General features: G+C 53.9%; 1 protein-coding gene across 2 annotated transcripts; it reads right to left on the reverse strand.

Annotated features, from left to right (window-relative positions):
• Positions 1–7,509: 7,509 nt before the first annotated feature.
• On the reverse strand, positions 7,510–23,478 carry PITX1 (paired like homeodomain 1). Of its 2 annotated transcripts, none has more exons than XM_042790192.1 (4): positions 23,399–23,478; positions 14,070–14,251; positions 10,987–11,192; positions 7,510–8,333 (listed from the first exon to the last, which is right to left on the reverse strand). In XM_042790192.1, the coding sequence occupies exons 2-4, from the start codon at positions 14,230–14,232 to the stop codon at positions 7,794–7,796; spliced, it is 909 nt and encodes a 302-aa protein (XP_042646126.1). In that variant the 5' UTR covers positions 14,233–14,251; positions 23,399–23,478; the 3' UTR covers positions 7,510–7,793. The 2 variants fall into 2 exon arrangements, with proteins under 2 accessions (XP_042646126.1, XP_042646127.1); XM_042790193.1 differs by lacking the exon at positions 23,399–23,478 and adding an exon at positions 14,402–14,518.
• Between the last annotated feature and the right edge of the window lie 608 nt (positions 23,479–24,086).

Genomic DNA, 24,086 nt, shown 5'->3' on the forward strand with positions numbered 1-24,086 from the left:
AACCCAGCCATAACCCAAATATAATCCTAAATGCTGAACCAATCCTATCTCTAGCTGTAAAGCAATCTCAACCCAACACTAACCCTAAACAAACCCTGACCCTAACTCTAAGCTGTAAGCCTTAACCCTATCTCTAATTTAAGATTAACCTTGCACCTTAGAGGAATAGGTACAAATATATGATGCATTTATATTTAGCTGGTACCAAACTGTGTTAAAACAAAAGAAAGAAGATTAGGTAATTATGTCAGGGATGGAGTTTTGAGTTTTATGTATTATAAAGTTATATGGTATTCGAGGTAGGAGGGTTGTCTAAATGAGGGGCTATAAGGAAGAGACAAACAAATTAAACATCTGTGTAGAACAGTTATACCAGAGAGCTCAGAGTGTGCAAGTAAATGAGAAACTCATAGTTATGATCTCAGATCAGAGATCAGACAGATTAAGATGCATAGAACAGAGCAACCAGTGGTTAAATCACACATCCACGTAGGTTTGAGGTAGACAGGTATTTGTATGGGCTAGACAGGTAAGGAACGAGGCAGGAGGAAATGTAAGGCAGGTGAATACCTGCAGAGTGGGGGAGCTGTGGAATAAACAGGTATGTATGTTGTCAGAGCTTGTTGAAATGTATGGAGAGGACAGGTAACGGGGTGGGTTCAGGTCAGGAAAGTGGACAGGACTGTAGATTGGCAGTTTCTGCCTTTTTCAAATTGTGATCCCTGCAGATGTGACCAGTGGAGGTGCCAGCCCCTGCCCGTGGACCGCAGGCGAGCACTGCTGGCCACTCTCCCTGAAGCCCTGGAAATGAGACGGGGGGGTAGCAAGGGTAGCAAGTCCTCCGTTTGGCACACGGGGCAGCATGTCTGTATGGACGGGCCAGTCTGGAGCAGGGCTATGGGCAGGTGAGAAGGGGCTATAGGCTGATGTGCTCAGAGGTAAAACATGCAAAGCCACTTAAGGTAAGAGGATGAGCTCTCAGAGCACAGGATCCAGCCCTTTTTGCTACCGTGCCAGGGTTGCACATGTCCTGTGCTGAATCCAGTTCAGTGCCACCACATTGGTCCACGGGACTGCAGAGGGGGCTCAGCAGAGGGGCCAAGACCCGGCTCAGCAGGCTCTGTGAGCGCAGGGCAGGAGGTGTAAGCATGCTTCCCTGCCGTAAACAGTAACCAGCTTTCCTCCAGCTCCAAATATCTCCACTGACTCACATATTTTATTCTCCTTGCTGCAGGGAACAGGCTGGCGATGTGGGCAGAGACTTGTGTGGGATGTCCCAGCCCTGGTCTCCGCTTCTGCACCCGCCTTGGAGGGGATGCTCCCGAAAGCTGCTGGCTTCTGCAGATCAGGGAGGGGAGGCTGCTGCCTCTGCTAGCTGGGAACCAGCCCCCCAGAGCAGGCTGGCCCCCAACCTTCCCACCTGCCTTTCCAGGTTTGCTTTCAAAGGTTCAAAACCTGCCCCTGGAGACGGTTAGAGTAGGGTCTCGCTTTGTGAGCGCGTCAGTTTAAATTTAGGACCCGACTTCAAACACAGACTTGTGAGAGCACGACTCGCCAAAACGCTTCCTTCACCTCGCTTAACTTCAGGCTTAACTTCAGGCTTAACTTTAAGCAACTTTATTTTGCTGGCTTTAGTAGAGTGCGAGCAGCAGGGTGTGAGCAGCGCTGCGGTTATCCACAGGGCACAGCCCCACTCCCCGCAGCCGGCAGCAAATCTCCAGCTGGCCTCTGTGGGACCAGGGCTTCACCTCATGCCTAGAAGCACGTTGCTGGGTAGTTTCCTTGTGTACTTAAGCACTTTCCTGAATTATCTCTTAAATGAGTGAATCCTCCTTCTAGACTTCCTGGGAAAAAGAAAGGAAGGGAGTGGAGGGAGAATGGGAATTTCTGAGGGTGCCTGAGTGCCGAGAGCCAGCCCTTGGAAGGGATTTGGGTTCTCACAGTTTCACCCTGGCAGTTAGAGGAGCCTCAGAAGGAGTCAGAGCAGAAAACTCTGAAAGACACAGGCACTGGGTGCTTTTAAAGATCCCACTATATACTTAGCTGTATCTCCAGACATCTAAATCCCTCTAAAAGTCTCACTCTTAGTGTCTAAATCCCAGGTGCCTAACTCACTTCGAGGAAAATCTCACACCAGGACTGATTCACTGAATCATTTTTTAAAATCTGGTCCTCACTCACATAGGGCTTTTGAAAATCCCACTGCTAATCTCCTATACCCAGGCATGTATCACTTTGAAGCCTGTAAAATAAATTGCTTTGTGCTCCTGGGGGACAGCAGCTACTTTGTCCCTGCTCATACTAAGTCAGATTTTTGTTTCTTGCATATTAACACATAGATTTTTGGGGAAGTTCTGAAGCTGCTATGCAAGACTTGAATTAGCAACCCGGGTCGAGTGTTGTTTTACATGTTATTTTGGAGAGGCATCGCTGTCCTGGGTTGTGTGTCTGCAGCAGCAGAGGTGTCGGGAGGAGCTGCTTCTGGGCTGCTCATTTACATCGGTGGGGTTCGCCCGTGGGCACAAGCCTTTGCTCAGCTCCACTGATCTCCTGGGAAGATTTGTGAGCAAATTTGCTCGTCTCTAGCAGAGACTGAACATTGTTACCTGTGTTTTTGCAAACTTCGGGGGGTTTTTTTCCAAGTTCTTGCAAACTTCACTTGTGTGAAGAAGGCAAAAAAATCAAACACATATGTTCTTTCATTTTATTTTTTTTTTATTTCCTATGGGAATTTTTATTTGTTGGGAAGTTTTTTGGTAAATACAAATTTTGTGCATATGTTTTCTTCATCAGAGGAATTGGAGCTGGGGATAAACAAATTATTTTTTCCTGTTAAAAAAAAAAAATAATAATCATGCCACAAAAGAAAAGGCTGGCTGCCATTGAAGCATTTTTTGATAGAAAATCTGCCTGCAGCCCTACTGCTTAATCAGTTTGGAGCAGAACGTAGTCTGTAGCTTGTTAATAAGAGCAGCTTGCTCGAGTGGTTCGCACAATGGTGAACTGCAGAGGAGGCTTGTTGCATAGCTGTGGATTTTATTTTGCAGCTCTGTTAATTAAAACATATTTTACTTTGAAGGAGGTTTTTACTGTTTTCTATGAGGGTGAGCAGAAAACTGTTCTCCTGGATAGATTAAAGGAGGGATATGAAGTAATTTTTTTAGAAGTAACAACTTAACTTTGTTTGATGGGCAAACTCTTAGCAAAAACAGTATGTAGTTTCTTATTTTTATTTGTTCTTGATCCTTGTGTACGGGCTGTTTTATGAGTCTGAATATCTTGGCTGTTTTGATAATATCGAACTAAATTTTCACATACAAGTTGCCAAACTGGAACAGAAAAGTTGTCACAGATTCTTGTTTAATTGATAGAGTAATTTTTACTTATACAAGGGTAAACTAAAATAATAAGGCCTGAAACTGTGCCATTGAACTTAATGACAAACCCTTCATAGGTTTCATATAAATCCTGTATTTTTATTATCCCAGTTCCAGCAACTTTTGTTGCAAGTTTGCAGCAAAATGTTAGGGCATTTCTAAGTGTTATTTTTATTATACAAAATCCCATTAAAATCAGTACTGAAGCATCCCATTAATTTAAATGGGACTTTGCATAGTTTGCTGAGTTCCAGGCCACAGATAAAGAAAAGTATGCAATTTGGAGTTAAACTGACCACAGCTTTTTATTAGAAGACATTTAATCTCAAACGAACAGCGCAGTCTGAGGCATAAAGTCTTTGTGAACTTCATCTGGGCGGGTGCAATAGGAGCCTCCACCATGCAGCAACTTCTGGGTTGGTCGTCTGGGACCTCTCAGGACCATATAGCGTATGACCATATAGCATTCCCAGGCAAACCCCCAGCCCAGGTAGGTATGCAAAGTGCTCCCCAGGCAGCTTTGCCTTGGAAATGCTAATAGGTAAGCCAGCACACCCAGAACAAATGGAAAACTTGATTCAGCTGTTTCTCTGGCTCCAAGTATCTGCTCGCCTTGACAAAGGCAAGGCTGTGGGCAGGGGGCTGGGGGGGGGGGGGAGGTTCTCCGCAGCACCCGAGCGGGCTGGAGCCACGTTAGGTCGAAGCGATGCAGGTTCTGAAATCCCTGCTTGAGCTTCACACCCTGGAAACCAGTTGGAGGAACGTGCAGGGCAAGGGATGGAAAACCATCGCTGCCGGTGTGCGGACACAGCCAGACGCTGGCAAGGGGTGTTCAAAATCCAAAGTGTGAAGGGAGCCGTTTTATACATGGGGACCCCCCTTTGGCAGCTTTGGGGGTTAAGGGAGCATTAAACGACAACCCCCCCTTGGCTGCCCCCAGCGTGGACACACACCTGGGCACCTCCAAGGGCATATCTCGAAGGAAGCTGTGCTTGGGCAAGATGGTCCCCAGCCATTCTTCAAACACACCAAAACTCCCAATAATTCAAGCTCTAACCATTGTGGGGGAGACCTAAAGGCTGTTGGAAGTGGGACGTCTGTAGAAGGGCACAGGGAAGGTGTAGGAGCTGCTTTCTGCTCAGCGCCTCCTTGGAATTTTATTCTTCCCTGAGCCATAAATATGTCAAGATGCCCAAATTTCTCCCAGGAGAGGCGGATCACCTTTCCCTGGTGCATTCCCAGGGCAGGGGGACACTGGTGATGGCCAGAGGACAGAAACCCAAGCAGGCTGAGTCCCTGGTCCCCAGCCGAGCTTCAAGCTGGGGATCAGGACTCCCGAAAACAACCGAAACTTGTGGGAGGGTTTGGCTAAACGTGAGCCCTGCAGTGGCTACTCTGATTTAGGACTAACAGTGCTACCTCCAGGAACAGGAGAAAATGAACACCGAAAATCCAAGCTAAAATAACAGCTGAGGGCTTGCAGATACCCTCCCAGGTGGAAACTGGAGAGGAAACCCAGTTATTTTCCTGATCTGGTGCACGGTCCTGGAGCTGGGATAAGTGGTGAAGTAGCCGAGAATACTCAGCTCCTCTCTGCTGAACCCCCCCGGGTTAAGTGCAAAGCCACTGCGCATCCCCCCAGCCCCGGGACGGGGGCTCCGCGGGCACGAACACCCCCCCACACTGCCAGGGAACGGCTCCCGGGGCTCCGCGGGGCCACGCTGCCCTGCGCGGCCGCGGAAGCCCCGCGGGGTTTAAGCGGCTCCGTAAAGAGAGCTGCAAGTCCCTCCAACCCCCCCCGCCCCACGCACACCGGAGGGCGGGTGGGGTGAGGGGGACGGGACACATCCGCGGCCGCGCAAATAACGCGTTTGGGTGGCGGGGATAGGGAGGGCAGCCCCGGTCGTGGCTTTTCCCGCCGCGGAGGAAAGTGGCGTGATCCCGCCGGCTCCGGCCTCGCCGCAGATGGTTAATTGTTTCGTTGGCTGAATTATGGCAATTTTTTCACAAAATATTAATAGTGTTCATAATAAAAAAGGGTAAAGAAAAGAGTAATGAAATCGGCGTCTTTTGTGCTTGCAACAGCTTCGGGGTGTGTGTGTGTGTGTGTGTGTGTGTAAAATAAATCGAACAATCTTTAAAATTCAGGATCTCGGCGAATTTGGAGGAGCGAGAGGAAAACGCACCTTTGCAAAACGGACAAAACGGTTCGGGAGGAAGGAGCGGTCCCAGGGCTGCGGCACGCCGGGGCGGGGTGGGGGTGTCTTCAGGGTGCGGCGATTAATTTTTTTGGGAGGAGAAAATCCCAACCCACGGCTCGAGGCGTTATGATTTCGTGGGAGCAGAAGTGCCGCCCCAAACCCGCCGCGCCGCCAAAACAGCAGCGGAGAAAAATCTGCCATAAAATTCGAAGTGGGGAGGATTCCCAGTGCCGGGGCTGCCCCTCAGGGTGGCGGGAACGGGGTCCCCTCCCCGAGAAAAGGCGCTTTTCCCCCCGCCTGGGCCAGCGACTCCCGGCCGGGTCCCTGCGGGGCGGGGAGGGGGGGACAGGGGGGACGCGACGGCGCAATCACCGCGGGGAAGCGGAGGGGCCCTCCCCAAAATGCCACCACGGGGCGGAGAGGGAGAAAGCTGCTTTTCTTCTGGTTTAGTCGATCTCTTAAACACAGCCAGAAAAGAACATTAAAGGCATTTCTAGATTTCGTTTCGGTTTGGTTTTTTTTTTTTAGTTTTTTTTTTTTTTATTCCCATGCTCTTAATTTTGAAAAAAAAAATAATCACAAAACATAACTTATAAAACAATATATATACTGCATCCTTATCCACAACAGCATAATTGAAACATCCAGCGTAACGTTTACCACAGGTGTGAAATACACTGGGAAAGAAGTACCGTGTGCATTTTATATTATGTTTCTTTGTCATCTACAGGTAATAAGTATCGACAAAAATAAGCAACAAATATGCCTGCAATTAAACTTCATATGCGTTTTGTATGCGTATTAATAAAGATCATATTTATCATTTCCATTTTTTTTTTTGCCAACAAGCACTTGTTAAAGTATCTACATTTACATAATAACACCTTAAGATAATAACACCTTAAGATCGGTTTCTTTTTTTCTTTTTCTTTTTTTTTGTTCCTTGTTTTTCCTTCACAGTTAGAAAAGCAAGGAACGCTTTCAGCTTTGCTAAGCAACCTTTCCGGACGCCGAGGCTCGCTGTTTCTCTAGCAGAGATGCAGTATCTGTATTCACTTCATAACAGACCGTTTTTCGTCTTATTTTTTTTTTTTAGACTCTCTAAAAGGAGGGTTTTTTTGTTGTTTGTTTGTTTTTTTAAAGAGAAATAAACCCCCTGCATTTAAATAAAGATGAATGATAATTTCATTATCAGGATAAGACTTTGGACGGGGAGAATGCTGAACAGTTTTCGCATCGCTGGAGGGTTTCTGTGCTCTCTCACAACCGGGGATACTGCAGTCTTTTGGAAAGGATGAAGAGGTAGGAACCTTGAGCTGCTTAGTATCAGGAATGACTGGATTATAGCTTCCAACTAAAGAAAAAACATCAAGAATCATGCATTTTAAAAACAGTTTATTCAACGGCCAAGGACAATGATCCGGCACAATGCAACGGTAGATATAAATATAACCTTATATAAGTGGTTGACCCTTGTCATTATTATTTTTAATAGTTTCATACCTAATATTTTAACCATTTTCCCGCAGAATCTACTCTGCAAATTATATTTTTTTTCCCCCTCTCCCTTTTTTTTTTTATTTTTTTTTTTTTTATTTTTTTCGAGTGTGATTCTGTTTCTCAGTGGTAAACATTAACCAAACTCTTCCCGTGCGACAAGCGGCCAAGAACCGTCCCACCAGCTCTTACCACCGCGGCGGCTCCCACCCGCGCCGCCCTCCCCGCGGGGAAGCGGCCGCCTTACCAACTCCTGTGCAAGTTCAAGTAAACACATACAACCCGCATAATCCAGAGAAAAATTGCAACTCATCCATGTACCAGATTTCGGTGTCTCTTGCAAAAGTTTTCTGGTCCGTTTACGGTTTTTGATGTTGTTTTTTTGGTTTTTTTTTTTTTTTTGAAAGCGCTGTTTTGTTGGTTGCGTTGTTGGGTTTTTTTTGTTTTTTTTTTGTTTTTTTTTTTTTTTTTTTTCTAGACAGTCGAAGTCTGTGGAGCTTTTGGTTGCTTGTTTTTGTTTTCGTTTTTTGGGGTGGTGTTTTGTGTTGGTTGTTTTGTTTTTGTTTTTTTATACCATTATTATTTTCCTCTCTCACTTGCTCGGGTTTTCCTTTCAATCAACATCGGGTTTTCATTTTTTTAGGATTTTTTTTTTTTTTCTTTCCGTCGCTTCGCTTTGTCGGCGGTATTCTGTCGGAGGTGGTTTGTGTCAAGTCCGTCAACTGTTATACTGACAAGCGTTTAGACTAGAGCCGGGGCTTTGCAAACTGCTGTAGCCGAAACTGGAGTGCTGCTTTGATTTCAGTCTGAGGCTGGCTAAGCTGGAGTTGCAAGTGTCCCGGTAGACGCTGTAGGGCGAGCCCGGTGGTCCGTAGGGACAGGCGGGCGAGGACATGGCCGAGTTGAGCGAGGAGCCGCTGATGTTGTTGATGTTGTTGAGGCCGGAGTTGGCCATTCCCGGCACGGCCGAGTGGCCCATACTGGAGGGCATGTTCATGGAGGAGATGCTACTGGGCGCCGAGAACATGGACTGCGAAGAGAGGGGGCTCATGGAGTTGAAGAAGGTGAAACTCTTGGTGGAAAGAGGCGCCGGGGTGAGGCTTTTGGTGGCCCAGTTGTTGTAGGGGTAGCCGGCGTACATGTCGTCGTAGGGCTGCATCAGCCCGCTGAACTGCGGCACGTAGCCGTTCTTGCACAGGTCCATCTGCTGGTTCCGCTCCCGCTTTCTCCACTTGGCTCGGCGGTTCTTGAACCAAACCTGCGGGGGGGGGGGGGGGGCGGGGGGGGGGGAGAAGGGAAAGGTGGGGACATGGGACCGACACGGCACGGTGAGTGCGGGACCTCCCGCCGCCGCCTTTCCCCGCCGCGCCGGGTGCAGATGCGCGCAAAGGGAGCGCAGGCAGCCCGCGGTACCCCTGCCCTGGTCAGCAACCCCAGGATGCCAGGGGAGGGGTGTGGGGAGGGGTGTGGGGGGGAGGCTGCCAAAATACCCACACACACACCTCCACAGGCTCCCCCCAACCCGCCCCCCCCCCCCCCCCCCCCCCGCTCCACGGGGTGCCTGCGCGCATATCGGCCTCTGCGCGCATCCCTGTCTTATTCAACGGGATGTGCGAGGCGGGATGCGCGCAGCCGCCTCTCCGCGAAGGATGCTTGCGCGGGTGTCCGCTCCGCGGCCGCGCCCCCGTGGTCCCCCCCACCGCCCCTCTCCGCGGAGCGGGGCGCGGGGAGAAGGCACGGCCCTCTCTCATTAGGGCCGGCTCGCCCCGGCTCTGCCGCCTTTCCGAACACTAATGCTGTGTAATAAAAGTCCCCTGTTACAGATCATAAAAAAGGGGATTGGATTAGTATGTTTAGGTTTAAAAGAAAAAAAAAAAAAATTCAATCCCCGCATCGCCCTCGGATAAATGCAGCCTCTGCCTTTATATCTGATGAGAATTTACAGCCCCGACTAGTGAACACAGAAGCGGGGCCGCTCCTGGTGTTTGATGCAAAAACCTGATCCAAGCTCCTTCTTACTTATTCATTTTTTTTCTTAGCCCTCAAAAAGCGTTTGAGCCCCCATGATGGAAGCCAGGCAGCCCCAAAATCTTTTTTTCCAGCTTAAAAATCAGCATCCTCCTGCCTTACCGGCTGCACCCGGCCTGCCACCCTCTCCTGCTGCATCCCCCTCGCACCCCCCCGGCTTTTTCCGAGACGCGCGGATCAGTGCGCCCGGCCCCGCGGAGGTTGCGCTCCCTCCGCCGGAGCGGGGTTTGGGGCGGGGGGGGACAGATCTTCGGGCCTTCCCTCCCAGCGCAGAAATGGCGCAACTATTATTAAACACCCGTCTCAAGGATGGAAACTTCGGAGGGAGGGGGGGGGGAATGGATGGCGGAGTCTATTTAAAAAAATAGCAATAATAAAAAGAATCCCGTATAAATAGGAAACGAAAGCCAACATGTTCAAAACCTGTAATATACTCCTCGGAAGGTGCTTCCAGACAGGAATTTCCTGAAAATGAGGGTAATAGTTTTAATTATGGCTCCTAGACATTTTAAAGGAAGGCCCTCATAGCAAATTAAGGTTAGATTTGCAATCTGCAATCTCAGAACATCAAACCAAAACATCTCCACACAGACGGAGAACGAAATTATGTTAATGGTAACTCATATATTAGTTTTATTTGCTTCCTGAAATATTCCACCAATATTAATGCTTCGGCTTTGTTTTGTTTTAAACTCAATTAAGACAATGCTTTCAGATGCATTTCCCCCATTGCAGATGGGTGTTTACTCTTTAAAGGTTTAAAGCAGAATCTCTGTAATCCGATTTGGTCACTCACGGTTTAATTGCCAAGGGAAAAAGAAAAAAAAAAAAAAAAAGTGGCTTTTCGGGACGGCAGGACTGCCCTCCGCGGTTCCCGTTTTCTCCCGGGTTTCTCCCCTTCCCGTGTTCAGCCCACGGTCCCGGGGGGCGGCGGGCTCGGCTGGGGTGTACGGCCACGGCCGAAACCGCTTGGGGAAATGTCTCGGGGGGGCGGGGGGGAAGCAAAAAGGAGGTGGAGAAACCGTGACAGCCCAGGCACGGCTGATCAATACAGCCCGAGCCGCTTCTCTCCGCTCATTCATTGCCAGGAGATTTCACTCATAAATCTCTCTAAGCAACTGCCGACGCTATATATGTATATGTATATATAGATATATATGGTGGCATCGGCTCCGAGGCGTGTAAAGACCAGGCGCCTTCGCCGTACAAGTATGTGTCTACAGCATTTATTGACTTTGGAGTGCAGTCGCTCCCCAGCCCTTGTCCTTCACTTTGCCCATCGGCGGCCTCTGCAAACAGCTGCTCCGCCCGCCCGCGGCCGCGGGAGATGCGCGGCCGGGAGGGGCCGGCACCGATCGCCGCGGGGCCGGGGGCTGAGCCACCCAATCCCGCCGCCGCGATCGCGTCCAGCGGCGGTACACGGGGAGATGAGCACGGTTGCTGGGATTATTGGGAATAACCAGAGCAAGGGGAAGGGCCGCTGGAGCTGCGCCGTTGCTCGGATGGGGAGTTGCTTTAGCGGGGTGAAACCAAGCCGTTTTTTTTTTTTTTCCCCCCCCAACAACCGGCCCCTTCCCAAGCCCTAGCCTCCCCGCTGCCATTTGCGCTGCTCCCCCCCCCACACTTTTCGGGCCCATCCCCAAGCGCGGGGCCGGTGGTCGCAGCCCGCTCCGGGCGGCATCTCTCCCCACCGGGGAGCTGAATTTCTCCCCTCCGATCCGGATCCCCATTTTCATAATTAAAATCAAACCCACAGCAGCTCGCAAACCTCTTCAGCGGCTCCCCAAACAGGCAATAACCCCGAGCCCACCACCCCCATCTCCCCTCCAGTGGGGCCCGGCGCGGAGCCCCGCACTCCCGGGGGGGCTGAGCACCCCTCTTACCCGGACTCGGGGCTCGGTGAGGTTGGTCCACACGGCGATTTCCTCCCTCATGCTCATGTCGGGGTAGCGATTCCGCTGGAAAGTGGCCTCCAGCTCCTGCAACTGCTGGCTGGTGAAGTGGGTTCGCTGCCGCCGCTGCTTCTTCTTCTTCGCCGGGTCGTCGGCGGCCCCGTCTTCGTTTTTCTGCTCGCCACTGCGCTCCTTCTCTGTGGTGGGGTGGCGGGGATTGTTGCGTTTTATTTATTTTGTTTGTTTGTTTAGGTTTTTTTTTGTTGGTGGTGTTGGTGTTTGGGTTGTTGTTTTTTTGTTTTTGTTTTTGTTTTGTTGTTGTTGTTTTTTTCAAACAGAAATACAGACACACAAAGGGCAGGCACGTCGCCCCCGCTCCCAGCCCTGCCCGCCCCGCCGGAGGGACGCGTGGGGGCACCCACGCGGGTCCTTTCGGGCCTTGGCACCCTCTGAACGCCCCGCAGCCAAACTCAGTTTTTCCCAGGGCGTCTGGGGAAGGAACACGGAGCCCACGGGGGCCACGGGAGGCAGCGGGACCCCCAGGGCAGCCCGGCTCGAAGCGGGTCCGTGGGGTGAGAACAATCGGGGGGGAGTGGGCTCCCAGCAGCATCGGCCGCTCTGCCTTTCCACGGCACCTTCTCACTCCCTTCAACCTAAGGCGCGATCTTTGCTCCATTGTCTTTGTTGTGCTCGGCCGCGACAGGAAACTTTGGAAGGGCAGGGGTGTAAAACCCAGCAGCAATTCATTGCAAAATGCACCCTCTTTCTCTGCCTCTCCGCTTCCCCACTTATTTATTTTTTTTCTTTTTTCTTTTTTTTTAATTTTATTTTGCCGCTTTTAGGATTTTAGCATTAATTTTAACCCGAGGCCAAGCGAAATCCTATGCAAAAAATCATATCGAAAGAAGCAAAGCAAAGCAAAAAAAAAAAAAAAAAAAAAAAAAAGCCACGAGCGTTTTCGCGGTTGGGATTTGCGCGGACTGGAAGCAGGAATCCAGCCCCGGCCCCGCCGCAACGGGAGGACAAACCCCCGCTCCCTTTTCGTAGGGGCCTTTCTGGCTCTCCCAGCCCGGGTTTCGGCCGGATTTGTCCCGGTTGAAGCGCTCGGGAAGGGACGAAAAGGCCTGAACGAAACGTGCTCCCGGCCTGGGCCCCGGCGGCAGCGGGGAAAGGTGCGGCCGGGCGCGGGAGGCTGCAGGGCTGGGGACCACGGCCATCCCCGCGGCCTCTGGCCTGCTGCTGCCTAAAGGAAACTCCGCGGGGAATTTTCCCTTTTAGAGGTTTTTTTTTCCCCACACCGTTTTAGAGGGTTTTATGCCGCCGGCAGCGGGCTCGGGGGGCATTTCTATAGCTCCGACCTCTGCGAGGTAAGCGGGAGGCTAAAAATAATCGCGGGCTGCATCCAAAGCCCGGGAGGACTCGTCCTTGCAAAGTCACCCCTGAATCGCTCCTCGCCTGAGCACCCTCCGTTGCAAAAAGGAGGGGAGGAGAGCTCTAAGGGCTCCGTGGAAGCCCCGAAAGGGGCCGATGGCCTTTCCGGAGTTTGCAGAGCAAACAAGGCCTCTGCAGCTCATCCCGCATCTCCACCGGCCCCCCCGAACCCCCCGACCGAGCCGCAAGGCCCGGCGACGGCGGTGTGGAAACAGAAACCAAAATAACCCCCGCAAAGAGAAATCTGCGCGTTTTTGGCTGGGAAGAGCTGGGAGAAACCCGGCCGAGAGGGAGCTGGGGGGCGATAGGAAAGCGGCCGCGGTCGCGGGGGGGTCAGTCCCAGCGGCCCCTCGCCCCGCTCCGGGTTTAACCGGTCCAGGATTTCATTAAAAATCTGGCCTCCGCACTGGGTTGTGATAAATTTTCAAATGATAAGCTACGTCACTTTCAATTGTCTTTTGTACCATATTTTTTTTTTTCCCATTAGAAAAGAAAAAAAAATGTGAAAGGTATTTTGCAGATTCTCGGAGAAGAAAAGAAGGCAGGTCCTCAGCCCTCCTCCAGCACCGAGGGGTCACACACAGGGGTAGGGCAAAATGGAGCAAATCTCTCTCTTTAATCTCAAATAATCCCCTCTAATCTCGGAGTCCCTTCCAGACGCCGGTCCCTAACTTTGTTTGCGAATCAGGCTGGGAGGCACAACTCTGTTTATCACCGAGTGCCACTTCGGGACCGACTCTTGCCATAGCCACTCTCTAGGTTATAGGACCTGCTAAAACTCTTAAGAGCAGCAATGTCTATTAAGAAAAATAAAATTAAATATGGGATAAACTCCCCCTGAAAAGGTCTCGGTGGAGAACGGGTATCACGCTCCTTCCTGCAGCTTTTGTTTCCTCCTCCTAGCTTCCCTTGTCATTCTAGAAATGTTGCCACTTTAATGAAATACAAACTGGGAAACCACAGCTTTCCCTGCAGCCCTTCCACATGGTGGTCAGAGCGTGGGGACCTTTTCCAGTGGGGAAACCTCTCCACGGCCACGTACATCTCCTCCGCAGCGGCCCACGCTGCCTGCGCTCGGCCCCATGCCGCCTCTCCTGCTCTGCGGGGTTTTTCTTTCTTTTTTAATTTTTTTTTCCCCCCTTTTCTTTGACAGAGAGATCTTTTTTCCACCTCTGCACCACCAGAGCTGGAAAATAAACCCGGGCTGAAGCTGATATTATTTCAGAAACATCCAGCAAAACTGCACTCCCCGAAGAGCCCCCCCTTTCTTTTCGACCCTATCAATTAATAACTACGTTTTTAATATATTTTTTTTAAAAAGCAACTCCTGGGATGGGATTGGGGAGCCCTGTGTGTCCTCCCAGCGGGCTGTCAGCTCCGGGCGGGCCCCCGCCCCCCGCTTCGCTTCCCGGGGTTCACTCGGGATGGAGCCACCGGGATCACCGGCACCTCTTCCCTCCCCCCGCCCCCCCCCGTGTCCTCGTCCCCCCCCATCGCCTCTGGTTGTGAGGGGGGTGCGGGCAAAACCCCACCGACCGCCCCGCGAAGGGAAGGCGAGGTGGGGAGGGGGGAGGCGGCGTGGGGGGTAGCGGGCCGGGGCCGCGGGTGGTGGTGGGGGGTGTGAGGTGGAGGGGGTGGGTTACCTGGCGCCTCCGTGTCGGAGGATTCACTGGCTGAGTTCTCGATCGGGTCTCTGGGTTCCGAGGATCTTTGCAAATGGAAGCTGGAAGCCATGTCATGGGAGGGTTGGGGTCTCAAGCTCTCGGGCAGTCTCTCCAAATTCATTCCACCTTTAAAGGAATCCATGGCAGGGGCGCCGGGCTGCCTGGGGGAGTTTGCAGGTGTTTATTCCACACAGAAAGGAACAAGGAGCTTTGCTTTTTTTTTTTTTTTTTTTTTTTTCAAAAAAAAAAAAAAGGAAAAAAAAAGCAACCAAACAAAAACAAAAACAAAAGCAAATCCACTTATTACTAACAGTATTATTTTAAGGGTGTCGGAAAAAGAGATCTGGGCAGTGCCTCGAAGCCGGTTGCCTCTGCTCGGGGAGAGGCACGGCAGTCCGGCCGCATAGGCAGGGAAGTGGTAAAGATCCCTTATAGAGAAACGCGAGTTGCGAGTTGGACAGTTTAAAGCTAAAGAGATTAAAGTGACCTGCCCTAGAACAAATGCCTGTAGTTAAACGGGGCTCCTCCCCCTGAAGGTTAAAACCTCCCCGTCTCGCTAATGCATCACTCCATCTAGCGCTCGCCCAGCCCGGCCGCGCAGGCGGACCTTCCTCCGCGCTCCCCGCCGATGTGCGCGCCTTACGCGGCCGCGGCCAGGCCCGCGGCCCCCCGCTGGGCCCCTGCCCGGCCCCCGCCGCCCGGCTGGGTCTCCTCCGCGGTGCCCCCCCCTCCGCTCCCCCTCCCCCGCGGCTTCCTCCCAAACTCGGTGAGGTATTAAAAATATTTCAGAAACGAATGGCAAGGTGGAAAATCGCTCACAGTGGCGCGGGGGGAGACTCGGGACCTCCCGCCCGCCCTCAGCACCCCGCCAGCCCACCCTCCTCCGCAGCGTCCTGCCAACCGCCAGCGCGCAGGTTGAGCCCCCCGCGCAGCACGGCATCTCCGCGGGTATCCCCGTACCCAGCCCGGCTGGGCCTCCCGACCCGCGGAACCTCCGCTCCCCACGCCCTGCGGTGAACGCCGCACCCTGCGCACCTCTCAGCATCCCTGCGCGGGGCTGCGCGGCCCGGCCTGGCGCGAAGCGACCCCACTGCGAATTTCAGTCCCGCGGGGAACACGTTCATCCCAGCGGGAGGGGATTTCTTGGAGGGGACGGTGGCCTTCTCCTGGGACGTTGTGTCTGAACTGTTTTTATTCTTTTTTAACATTTTTTTTCCTGGCTGAGGGGTTTCTAAGCAAGCGGCTCGGGCCCTGCCCGGCGGCAGGGGAACCGCAGCTCGGGGAACCGCGGCAGCTCCAACGCTCCCATCACCTCATCTTTCAGCTCATGATTAATAACAAATAATTTTCCTCCCGCAGCCGAACTCGCGGTGACCCTCTGGAGGGGTGGCTGCGGCTCTGCCAGCCCGGGACCAGGACAACCGGCGGGGAGGGGGCTGGAGAACACCCCCGCCCCCCTTCCTCCTGCAGCGGGTACCGGTGCGCGCAGTGCCGGGGCGGGTGGAGCGGGGCCGGTTCCCGGGGGCTGCCCACGCAGGCCGGGACACGGCCTTGAGCCCTCCCGGAGGACACCTCGGTGTTTGGGGAGGTGGGAAAAAAAAAACCCACGGGAAGCCCTCAGCCTTCGGGGGGCAGGTGGGAAGCTGGGGTCGCGGCGGGGCCGGCGGGGGGATGCTCGCTGCACCGGGGAAGGGGGCGAGGGGAAGGGGGAGAAGGACCCTGGCTGTAACTCCGCCTGGGGAAAGGACCTTCTCTCCTCTTTATTTTCTCGGCTCACTTTAACTGATCCATCCTGACACTCTATTTTGTTTTCAAATCAAGTAAAGATGTGGGAGAGAACTTTTGAACTGGTTTATGGAAAAGTGGAGGAAAGCAATGTTCCAGCCGCGCAGGCTTTTTCCTACACCGCCGGGGTGATGCAGCCGGGCCCGCCCCGCGCCCCCCGGCAGCTCCACGCAGGGCCCCCTCCCGTGGGCCCGAGGAGAACACAGAGCTCCCAGCCCCAACCCCCGCACCTCCGATCTCCAGCGCCTTTTGCAGTTTAGGGGATGTACAGGTGGGTGCTGTCAAGGTCAGGTCTCTCTAGCTCTCTTTTTTTTCTCCACTCCCTCCCCCCACCTTTTTTTTTTTTTTTTAAGTGTCATATTGATGTCCCTCTGTCTGTCCGTCGCTCCCGGCTGAACTTCGCTCAGGAGTCTTCAAACGAGGGGGAATTTCGGGCACTCGAGGTGAACCAGGCAATCTCGGGGCTGCTAAAGATGGACGTGGTTTAAAATGCAAATATTTACCAGGGCCTCTGGGCTTTGAGGGGCTCTGCTGGTGCAGAAGCCCACGGCACGGGAAGGATGGAGATGTCCTCCCGGGGGAGAAGAGAGTGGTGGGGGTGGCCTTTCTCCCAAGGAGGAGGAAGGTGACCGGGTTGCAAACGTGCACCGTGCTTGAGACCCTTCACAGTCCCTTTTTTTTTTTTTGCCTTTATTTCCGAGTCAGGCGGCAGCCCCGGGTCAGGTCTCAGCGGGAGCGGGATGGAGCCCGGTGGGCCGTGCAGGGGGGGGCTGCCAACCCGCCCTGCTCCGCTCCGGCTATTTTAAACCTACAGCCTCAAAACCAGAGTTGGGATTTTTCTTTATTTATTTTTCTGTTTTTTTTTTTTTTTTTTTTTTAATTATTATTATTTTTAGTTTTTTGTTTTGTTTTGTTTTGTTTTTTAATGTGCCTAATTTACAGTTTTTGTTCTGCTCTATAAAATCCAATTTTAAAAAATTCGTTCTAGCCTTAATTCCTCCCGGCTGGGAGCGGGGAAAGGCTCAGCCCAGGGTACCGGCGGGACTTCACCAAAACGGGGGCCGCGATAACGCCAGGACCAGCTGCCTCCCGGGCCCACGGCCCCCCCGGTTCCTTCTGGGGGTTCCCCGGGGCAGACACCCCCCGATACCGGCATTAAATAGGGAGTAGCGGGCCGGCCCTGACGCTCCCGGCCCTCGGGAGGCGGAGCAGCGCCCGGCTCCCTCCTGCCCTCTCCCACGCGTGTCCGCGCCCGGGCCATGGCGCGGGTCAGGTGTTTACCTCACACCTGTGCACGGGTGGGCAGTCTCAGGCGGGTGGATATATATATATATATATATATATGTATGTCTTCTGTATGTCTCGTATATGTCTGACGTGGATTTGGTGAGCGGGCTCACTCCTACCGCACGGACCCAAATCCGCCTGGTTCTTCCCGTTGCAGGTCGCGACAACACGTGTCGCGACAAGAGAGCCCGCCCGCGGGGCAGTCACCCCTCCAATTTGTGCTTTTTCTCCTCTCCCCCACACCGGGCCCGCTCCGTTTCGGGATGTCAGGGGCACCTCTCAGCCGGCAACCCCCTTCCAGCAGGCGCTACGTCACTGGTCCATCCGCGTGACGTTATGCTTTGCTTCCCTGACGTCACGCCTCACCTTGCAGCCAGGCCAGGACCCAAGGCATGGCTTTTTGACCCGATCGGTGCCGGCGGCTTTTCTCGTGAGGTGAAGACGGGCCGGCGGCGCCACGGGCAGGGCAGGACTGTGGCCCCGGGCTGGGGCTCTCCCCTTCCCCCGCCACCTCCTCGGGCTCTCCGGGAGCCGGAGGGAGCTGCGGGGAGGGAGGAGAGGCCACAGCAGATGAGCGCAGCCCGGCCGTGGGGACCCCGGTTAACCGCCTGGCCCCCTCTGGGGAGCCGCGACCTCCGTGGGCGTGGGAAGGGCCACGACCCGCGCAGCTACGGCACCCCGAGGCTCCCCCTGGCTGGGGGTTCATCAGGGATCTGGAAGCCTGCAAATAAACTGCTCCGCTTCCTCCTGCTATAAATAACCCCAGAACGAGGGATGGCGCTTATAAATAAATCAGAGCTGGCCATGCCGGTGACAACTCCTTGAAGAAGAGGATGAGACACGTCTGAACGAGAGCACGACTCCCACTGCCCCTCCGAGGGGTGGACCGACCCCCCCCGAGGGCACGGGGGGACGGGGATGTGTCAACACCCTGGAGCTGGGGAGGGGTCCCTGGTTTTGGAGAGGAGCTCCTATCCCCGACAGTCTGAGGCGATGGTGGCCAACACAAAACCACCTGGGCTGTATATCAGGTGGCGAAGTTCAGTCTCTGCCAGTTTTTCCTCTTCAGATTTATTAGTGTTGTAGAGACTGAGATTCAGTCTATAAATTATTGGGAATTGTTACAAAAATGAAGGCATCACCTCCCAGCTGCACCTCTGCCCAAGAGGAGAGGGGACACCTCTGAAAAATAGAGCTGAAGTAAGGCAAGAGAGGAGGGAGAGACTCCCCAACCCAACCAAAACCAATGCAACCAAACCCAACCCAACCCAACCAAGACAAACCAAACCCAACCATGACAAACCAAACCCAACCAAGACAAACCAAACCCAACCGTGACAAACCAAACCTAGCCATGACAAACCAAACCCAGCCACGACAAACCAAACCCAGCCATGACAAACCAAACCCAGCCACGGCAAACCAAACCCAGCCACGACAAACCAAACCCAACCACGACAAACCAAACCCAGCCACGACAAACCAAACCCAGCCACGACAAACCAAACCCAGCCACGACAAACCAAACCCAGCCACGACAAACCAAACCTAGACATGACAAACCAAACCCAGCCATGACAAACCAAACCCAACCGTGACAAACCAAACCCAGCCACGACAAACCAAACCCAGCCATGACAAACCAAACCCAGCCACAACAAAACAAACCCAACCAAGCGAAACAAAACCACAGCCGCTGCAACCAAAACAAGCCAAGCCAAACCCAAAGAAAGCAATCCTAGCCAAACCGAGCCTAAGGCAAGCCAGCCAACCTTGGTGCCCCCTTTGCAGACACCAGCAGCCGTGGAAAAAGAACTTTTAATAACAAAACTCTTCTAAAAGTGCCCAGCGGGTGGTGAAGGGGCATCAGTGGGGCGGTGAGACCGGCAGGGAGGGCGCAGGTCTGCTTTGGGGAGAGCCAGCAGCCCTGCGGAAACACGCAGGGGCATTTTTAAAGCTTCCTTCTATGAAAATGTCCCCCGCACGGGTGGATGAGTGGTTTACGGCCTCCAGCCCTGGCTCCCGGCCTTTGTTGATGCGTGGTTCTGACCCACGGGATGCCCAAGCGGGTTGGGAAGAAGCAGAGGCCGGGGATGCGCGCAGGCGTGTGGGCAGGGCAGCGCGGCGCTCCGCGGGGCACGGACCGCACTGGGAGGGATGGGGGGTGTGTGTGGGGTGTTTGTTTTTGCAGTGTACCGGGGCGGGGGGGAGGGGGGGGAGAGGGGGGAGGGATGTCCGTCGGGGCAATGTCCCGGGGGTGTCCTGCCTCAAAACAGCATCACCCCAAACACCACTTTACGCGCAAGGTGAAAACCCAGGTGTACGCCCCCGCGCAAGGCAAAGCTCAACATTCCCCGGCGCAGAGCCGGCCCAAAGGAAAAAAACGGAGAAAACGCCAAGTAACGGGGACCACGAAAAGAACCCCGGCACCCCCCGACCCCCCGCCGGAGCTGGAGCCGGGTTCCCCCCGCCCCGGGCCGGGCGGAGAGGGCAGCGGGAAGCAGAGAGGGGGAAGAAACCCAGCCCAGAGAGCATGTTAAATCGCTCAGGAGAGGAAGGTGGAAAATTACGCTGGCTCCCAGCCGGCCTGTCCTCCTCTGCTCAGTCAGGAGAGCAATTTTCCTAAGAAGTTGAGCAAAACGAAATCAGCCTCTTGTTGGCTCCGCAGCCTTCGTCCCTCCGCGTACCGGCCTAGCCTCCGCCTTCTGCGGGCGCGCAGGGCCCCTCCGCGCAGCGCTGCCCCGCGGATGCTCGGCGGGAGGGTTTCCAGCCGTCCCCCCCGGCCTCCCGCTTCCCTCGGCCCGCCGGACCCTGCCCCACCTCCTCGGTTTCCCAGTGGGGGGAAACGGAATTTTCTCGGGGCGTTTGGTCCGTGACACCTCCCGGGGCTGCGGCTCGTCCCGGCTCCCGTGTCCTTGTGTCCGTCCGTGTCCCCCCCCCCGTCATCCCCATCCCGCCCTGGGGCTGCCCCGGGCGCCGGCGGCCAGCAGCAGCGCTTGCAAAAACTAGGGATAAAAAACTTGAAGGCTTAATGTTTTCTGACAGATACAAATGATACCCCAAGGCTTTCTTGAAATGCAGCGACTGACGGCTGGAGAAACGGTTTTCCTATTCGGGTTTCTGCAGCTGGAAGCAGACGGGGTGTGTGTGGGGGTTCCCCTCGGCCCCCCTCCTCCTCCCCTCACCCCGAAATTCAAAACATCTCCTGGGTGTCCCCCACCGACCTTGAACAACTCATTTTTCCGCAGATGCCTGGCGGCACAGTCTCACCCTGGCCCAGAGCTGTTTCCCAGCCCTCTCCGCATCCTTCAGACCTCAGGCACGGCTCTAAGAAAATACTAATTAATTAATTGGGTTTCTCTCTGGCCGTTCGCAGCCTGATGTGAGCAGGATGATGTCAGCGCCCTGTGGTGACAACCTCGGGGATGGACAGCTCAGCAATATGGGGGATTGTTTCCCTAGGTGGGGGGAAGAGAGGGGAAAATTACGATATCATCCCACAATTCCCTCTCTGAGCAGAGGGAACATGCTTTTCTTATTAATTGATGGAGGAAGGGGCACCAGAGTTTGCTAAGCAGCCTGCTCATATTACTCTGTGCATCTTTAGATCCCGAAACATGTCCCTTTTGTGGACTAAAAAAGATGCTTCGGAAGCAGGATAATCAAAGGCCCGGACACTCCATTGATATTTGCTGAAGACCCTTCTTCAGCAGAAAAAAAAAGAAGCTGCGTTTGGAACCACCGATATCATGTTTCCATGTGGGTTTCCCCCACCTTGTTTGGGGCGAGCAACCTCTTAATTGCTCCAGCATTTGGACGGGGGAAACACATTTCCCTTAAACAGGACATTTCCTGAAAGGCTGAAATATTCTAATAACGTGCTGGGGTCTTTAATGTTCTCAGAACAGCAGCGAATCTTTGCAGAGCCGCAGATTTCCTGCTCTAAAATGCAAAATCAGAGAAACAATTAACCTTTGTGTGCATTCAGCTTCTTCTCGTCTATATTATTTTTCCTTTTTTTTTTTTTTTTAATTTTATTTTTTGTCTTAGATGTTTTCTATTATTTTATTTTTTAAATCTCCTTTTCCCCCCTCTGTTTTTTTTTAATTATTATTATTTTTGTAAATTTTATTTTATTTCCCCCTCCCCCCCCCGTATTTACCCCGAAACGCTGATTTTGCCCCTGCCCGGCGGCACCGCGCTGCTCCCGGCGCGGCTCCGCCGCAGCCTCCCCTTCTCTCCGCTGCCCGGGGAGCAAACACCGCCGAGATAAAGGCCGGGGACACTTTTCTTTCCAGTTTCATTGTGAGAACGGCCGTATCTTAACGGGCACATCTCGGAGAGAGATAGGGACATACTGCCTTCCAGAGGGCTGTGCTAATCAGCACGCCGTTTTAGATATAAAAGTTGAGGGCAAATAAAACGAATTAGTTTTATTAGCACGTTTAGGAGGCGGTCTAACGAAGGAATTCGGCTTTACTAGAGAATGTTTTCTCCTCCCCTTTTGTTATTTAAAAGCAACATATACCCGAGCTGCTCATCACGGGAGTGAAATAATGCATCGTTCAATCTGCGGGCATTTTCTCGGAGAAAGGCGCTCCCTTCCCTAAACCCGATAAGAAGGATATATACTCTTGGAAATACACGATTTCATAATAAAACCTGCGTGAACAATAAAACCGACTGTAAAGGACAGGCTGCGGAGCCCGCCAGGTTATTGTTCGGCGGTGGGTTTCGGTAGGAAATATCTGCCTCTGTCACAGGAGCCTTTAACTCGGGTAAAACTTTCCCAGGGAAATGTTGCCACCGCTCCAGCGCGGGATTTCCAGGGATTTTGTCCGTATTTCAGAAAAAAATGAAGGATTTTGAGGGGGTTCTCCCAGGGAAGTAGCTCTCAGGAAATATTTGGAAGTAATTTTTAAGATCAGCGGCTGGAGTTGGAGCAGGCAGTAACCCGGAGAACGTCGACCTTGGTTTGTTAAGTGGAAAATACATATTTTTTTAATTGTTATAAAAAAGCAAACGGCGTCTCGGTCCTCGATCCAGGCACAACAGTATTGTTTTATGTTCAATCCGTGCCTGGGACTTTGGGTTCGTCTGAAGTGCAGTTGGAAAACTTTCGGGAAAACGGACAAAACGATAGAAAACTCGCCTAGTGACAATTTTTTTTAACGTGAGACCTAAAAAAATATCCTAAAGATACCATCGGTGGGGAGCCTGCACGTCCATTTAAGAGGGGTTGATGCGCAGAAAAAAAGCGCCTTTTTTCCCCCACTCCGAGAATTTCAGTCCCGCTGCAGGAAGCGTTATCCCGGAGAGGTGCTGAGAGGCACTCGTGCTATCTGTAGTTCCCAAAGATTGTGCCTAATTTTTAAATAATTTAGAAAAAAAAAAAAAAAAAAAGCAGAGGGTCTGTAGAATATTATTTTTCTGAAAAGAGAATTCATCGACGGCCCAGCCTCTCCCCTCCCGCTTCCCCGCTCATCCTCGGCAGCGGCCGCTTTTCCTCCGCGGCAGCGCAGCCCCCGCCGAGCACCGAGGAGGTACCGCGCCCCCCGTTTCGCACCACCTGCACCCCCCGGCCGTCCCGGGCACCCGGGGGCGAACCGCGGTTTGTTCCGCTACTCGGAGCGCCCCGAGGAGAAGCGCTGGAGGTTGAAAACGGTGCGACGCTTTAGGAAAAAAAATTATATATACATATAAATATAAAATATATATATATATATAAAATATATATAAAGTGAGGTAACCCCTCTGGAATTGCATTTCCCGGAGTATTTGTCAGAGCTGACGAAGCGCAGAGGCCCCGAAAGAATTTATACACGGTATAAAGATGTCAAGGGCGGTGCGGAGAGCGGAGCGGGCTGCCCGCCGCGCCCCGGCCTCCGCGGGCGCGGAGCCGCCGCCGAGCACCGAGGCGAGCCGAGGCCGCGGTGAGGGGCGCTCCTCACCCCCCCCCTCGCCTTGCCGCCGGCTTTGTTTTCCGCACCTCCGGCCGCCGCCCGCGTCCCCGGGGCTGGAGGAGGCGAGAAGGGGTCCGGGGGCGGGCCGGCCCGGCGGGACACGCGTGGCGGGGGGGGGAGACACGCGTGGGGCGGGCTGGGGAGCCGGGCGCACGCGTGGGGGGGCGGGCCGGGGCGCACGACGAGGCCGTCCGTGAGGGCCAGGCGGCGACACGCGTGGGGCGGGCAGGATGTTGAAAGGAACACGCGTGGAGCCGTTCCCGGGTAACTTACCGGGCGGTGCGCTCGGCGGCGGCGGGGTGCCGGGCCCGGCGGGGGCTGTGCTCGCCCCCGTCGCCGCTCCAGGCTTTTCTTGGGAGATTTCCCCGTCTCCTCCTGACGTCAGCCCCGTCCCAGGGTGCCGCAGCCGGGGGAGGGCCGGGGGCAGGGCCGCCCGCACCGGGAGACCGGCGGCGCCGGCTGCCCCGCACCTCCGCCTCGCTGCCAAAAGCATCCCCGAGCCCGGCCCCCCTTTCCCCCCTCTTTCCCACCCCCTCCAGCTCCCCGGCCCCGCTCCGGCGGCCGAACCCCCCCCCCCCCTCGCCCCCGGCTCTCGGTGCGCGGTCCCGGGCCGGCCCCCGGGGCGGTTTCATTCTCCCGGTTACACGGTCCCTGCCCTCTTCATTTCCTCCCGGCCGGTGTTCTTGTCCGAGGGGGCAGGGACAAGGAAGGGCCAATTTTTTTTCCGCACCCCCCCCCCAAATACGCTCCTGGTTGAGGATTTCAGCGCGGAGGTGGGTGCGCAGCGCCGAGCACCATCAAACAGCACCCAGGGCTGTGCCGGGGCTGGAGGACACGGGGCGATGCTTACAGGGGGTGATACAGGGCAGGCACACTGTGCTGCCCAGCTAGCCAAGCACTCATCCCCAGACCCTTCGTCCAGTTTAATTTTCCAGGGATGCTTCTGGAGTTTCACACACTT

This window comes from Tyto alba, unplaced genomic scaffold (assembly GCF_018691265.1).
Source record: "Tyto alba isolate M040663 unplaced genomic scaffold, T.alba_DEE_v4.0 Super-Scaffold_17, whole genome shotgun sequence".
Lineage (NCBI taxonomy): Eukaryota > Metazoa > Chordata > Aves > Strigiformes > Tytonidae > Tyto > Tyto alba.

What these genes read in the sequence shown, in the direction of transcription:
- PITX1 (XM_042790192.1), bottom strand. Translation starts at nt 14,232, where the DNA reads ATGGATTCCTTTAAAGGTGGAATGAATTTGGAGAGACTGCCCGAGAGC. An exon ending in CTCCGACACGGAGGCGCCAG is followed by an intron (nt 11,193 to 14,069) that starts GTAACCCACCCC and finishes ACCCCACCACAG; the next exon opens with AGAAGGAGCGCAGTGGCGAG. An exon ending in TCACCGAGCCCCGAGTCCGG is followed by an intron (nt 8,334 to 10,986) that starts GTAAGAGGGGTG and finishes CCCCCCCCGCAG; the next exon opens with GTTTGGTTCAAGAACCGCCG.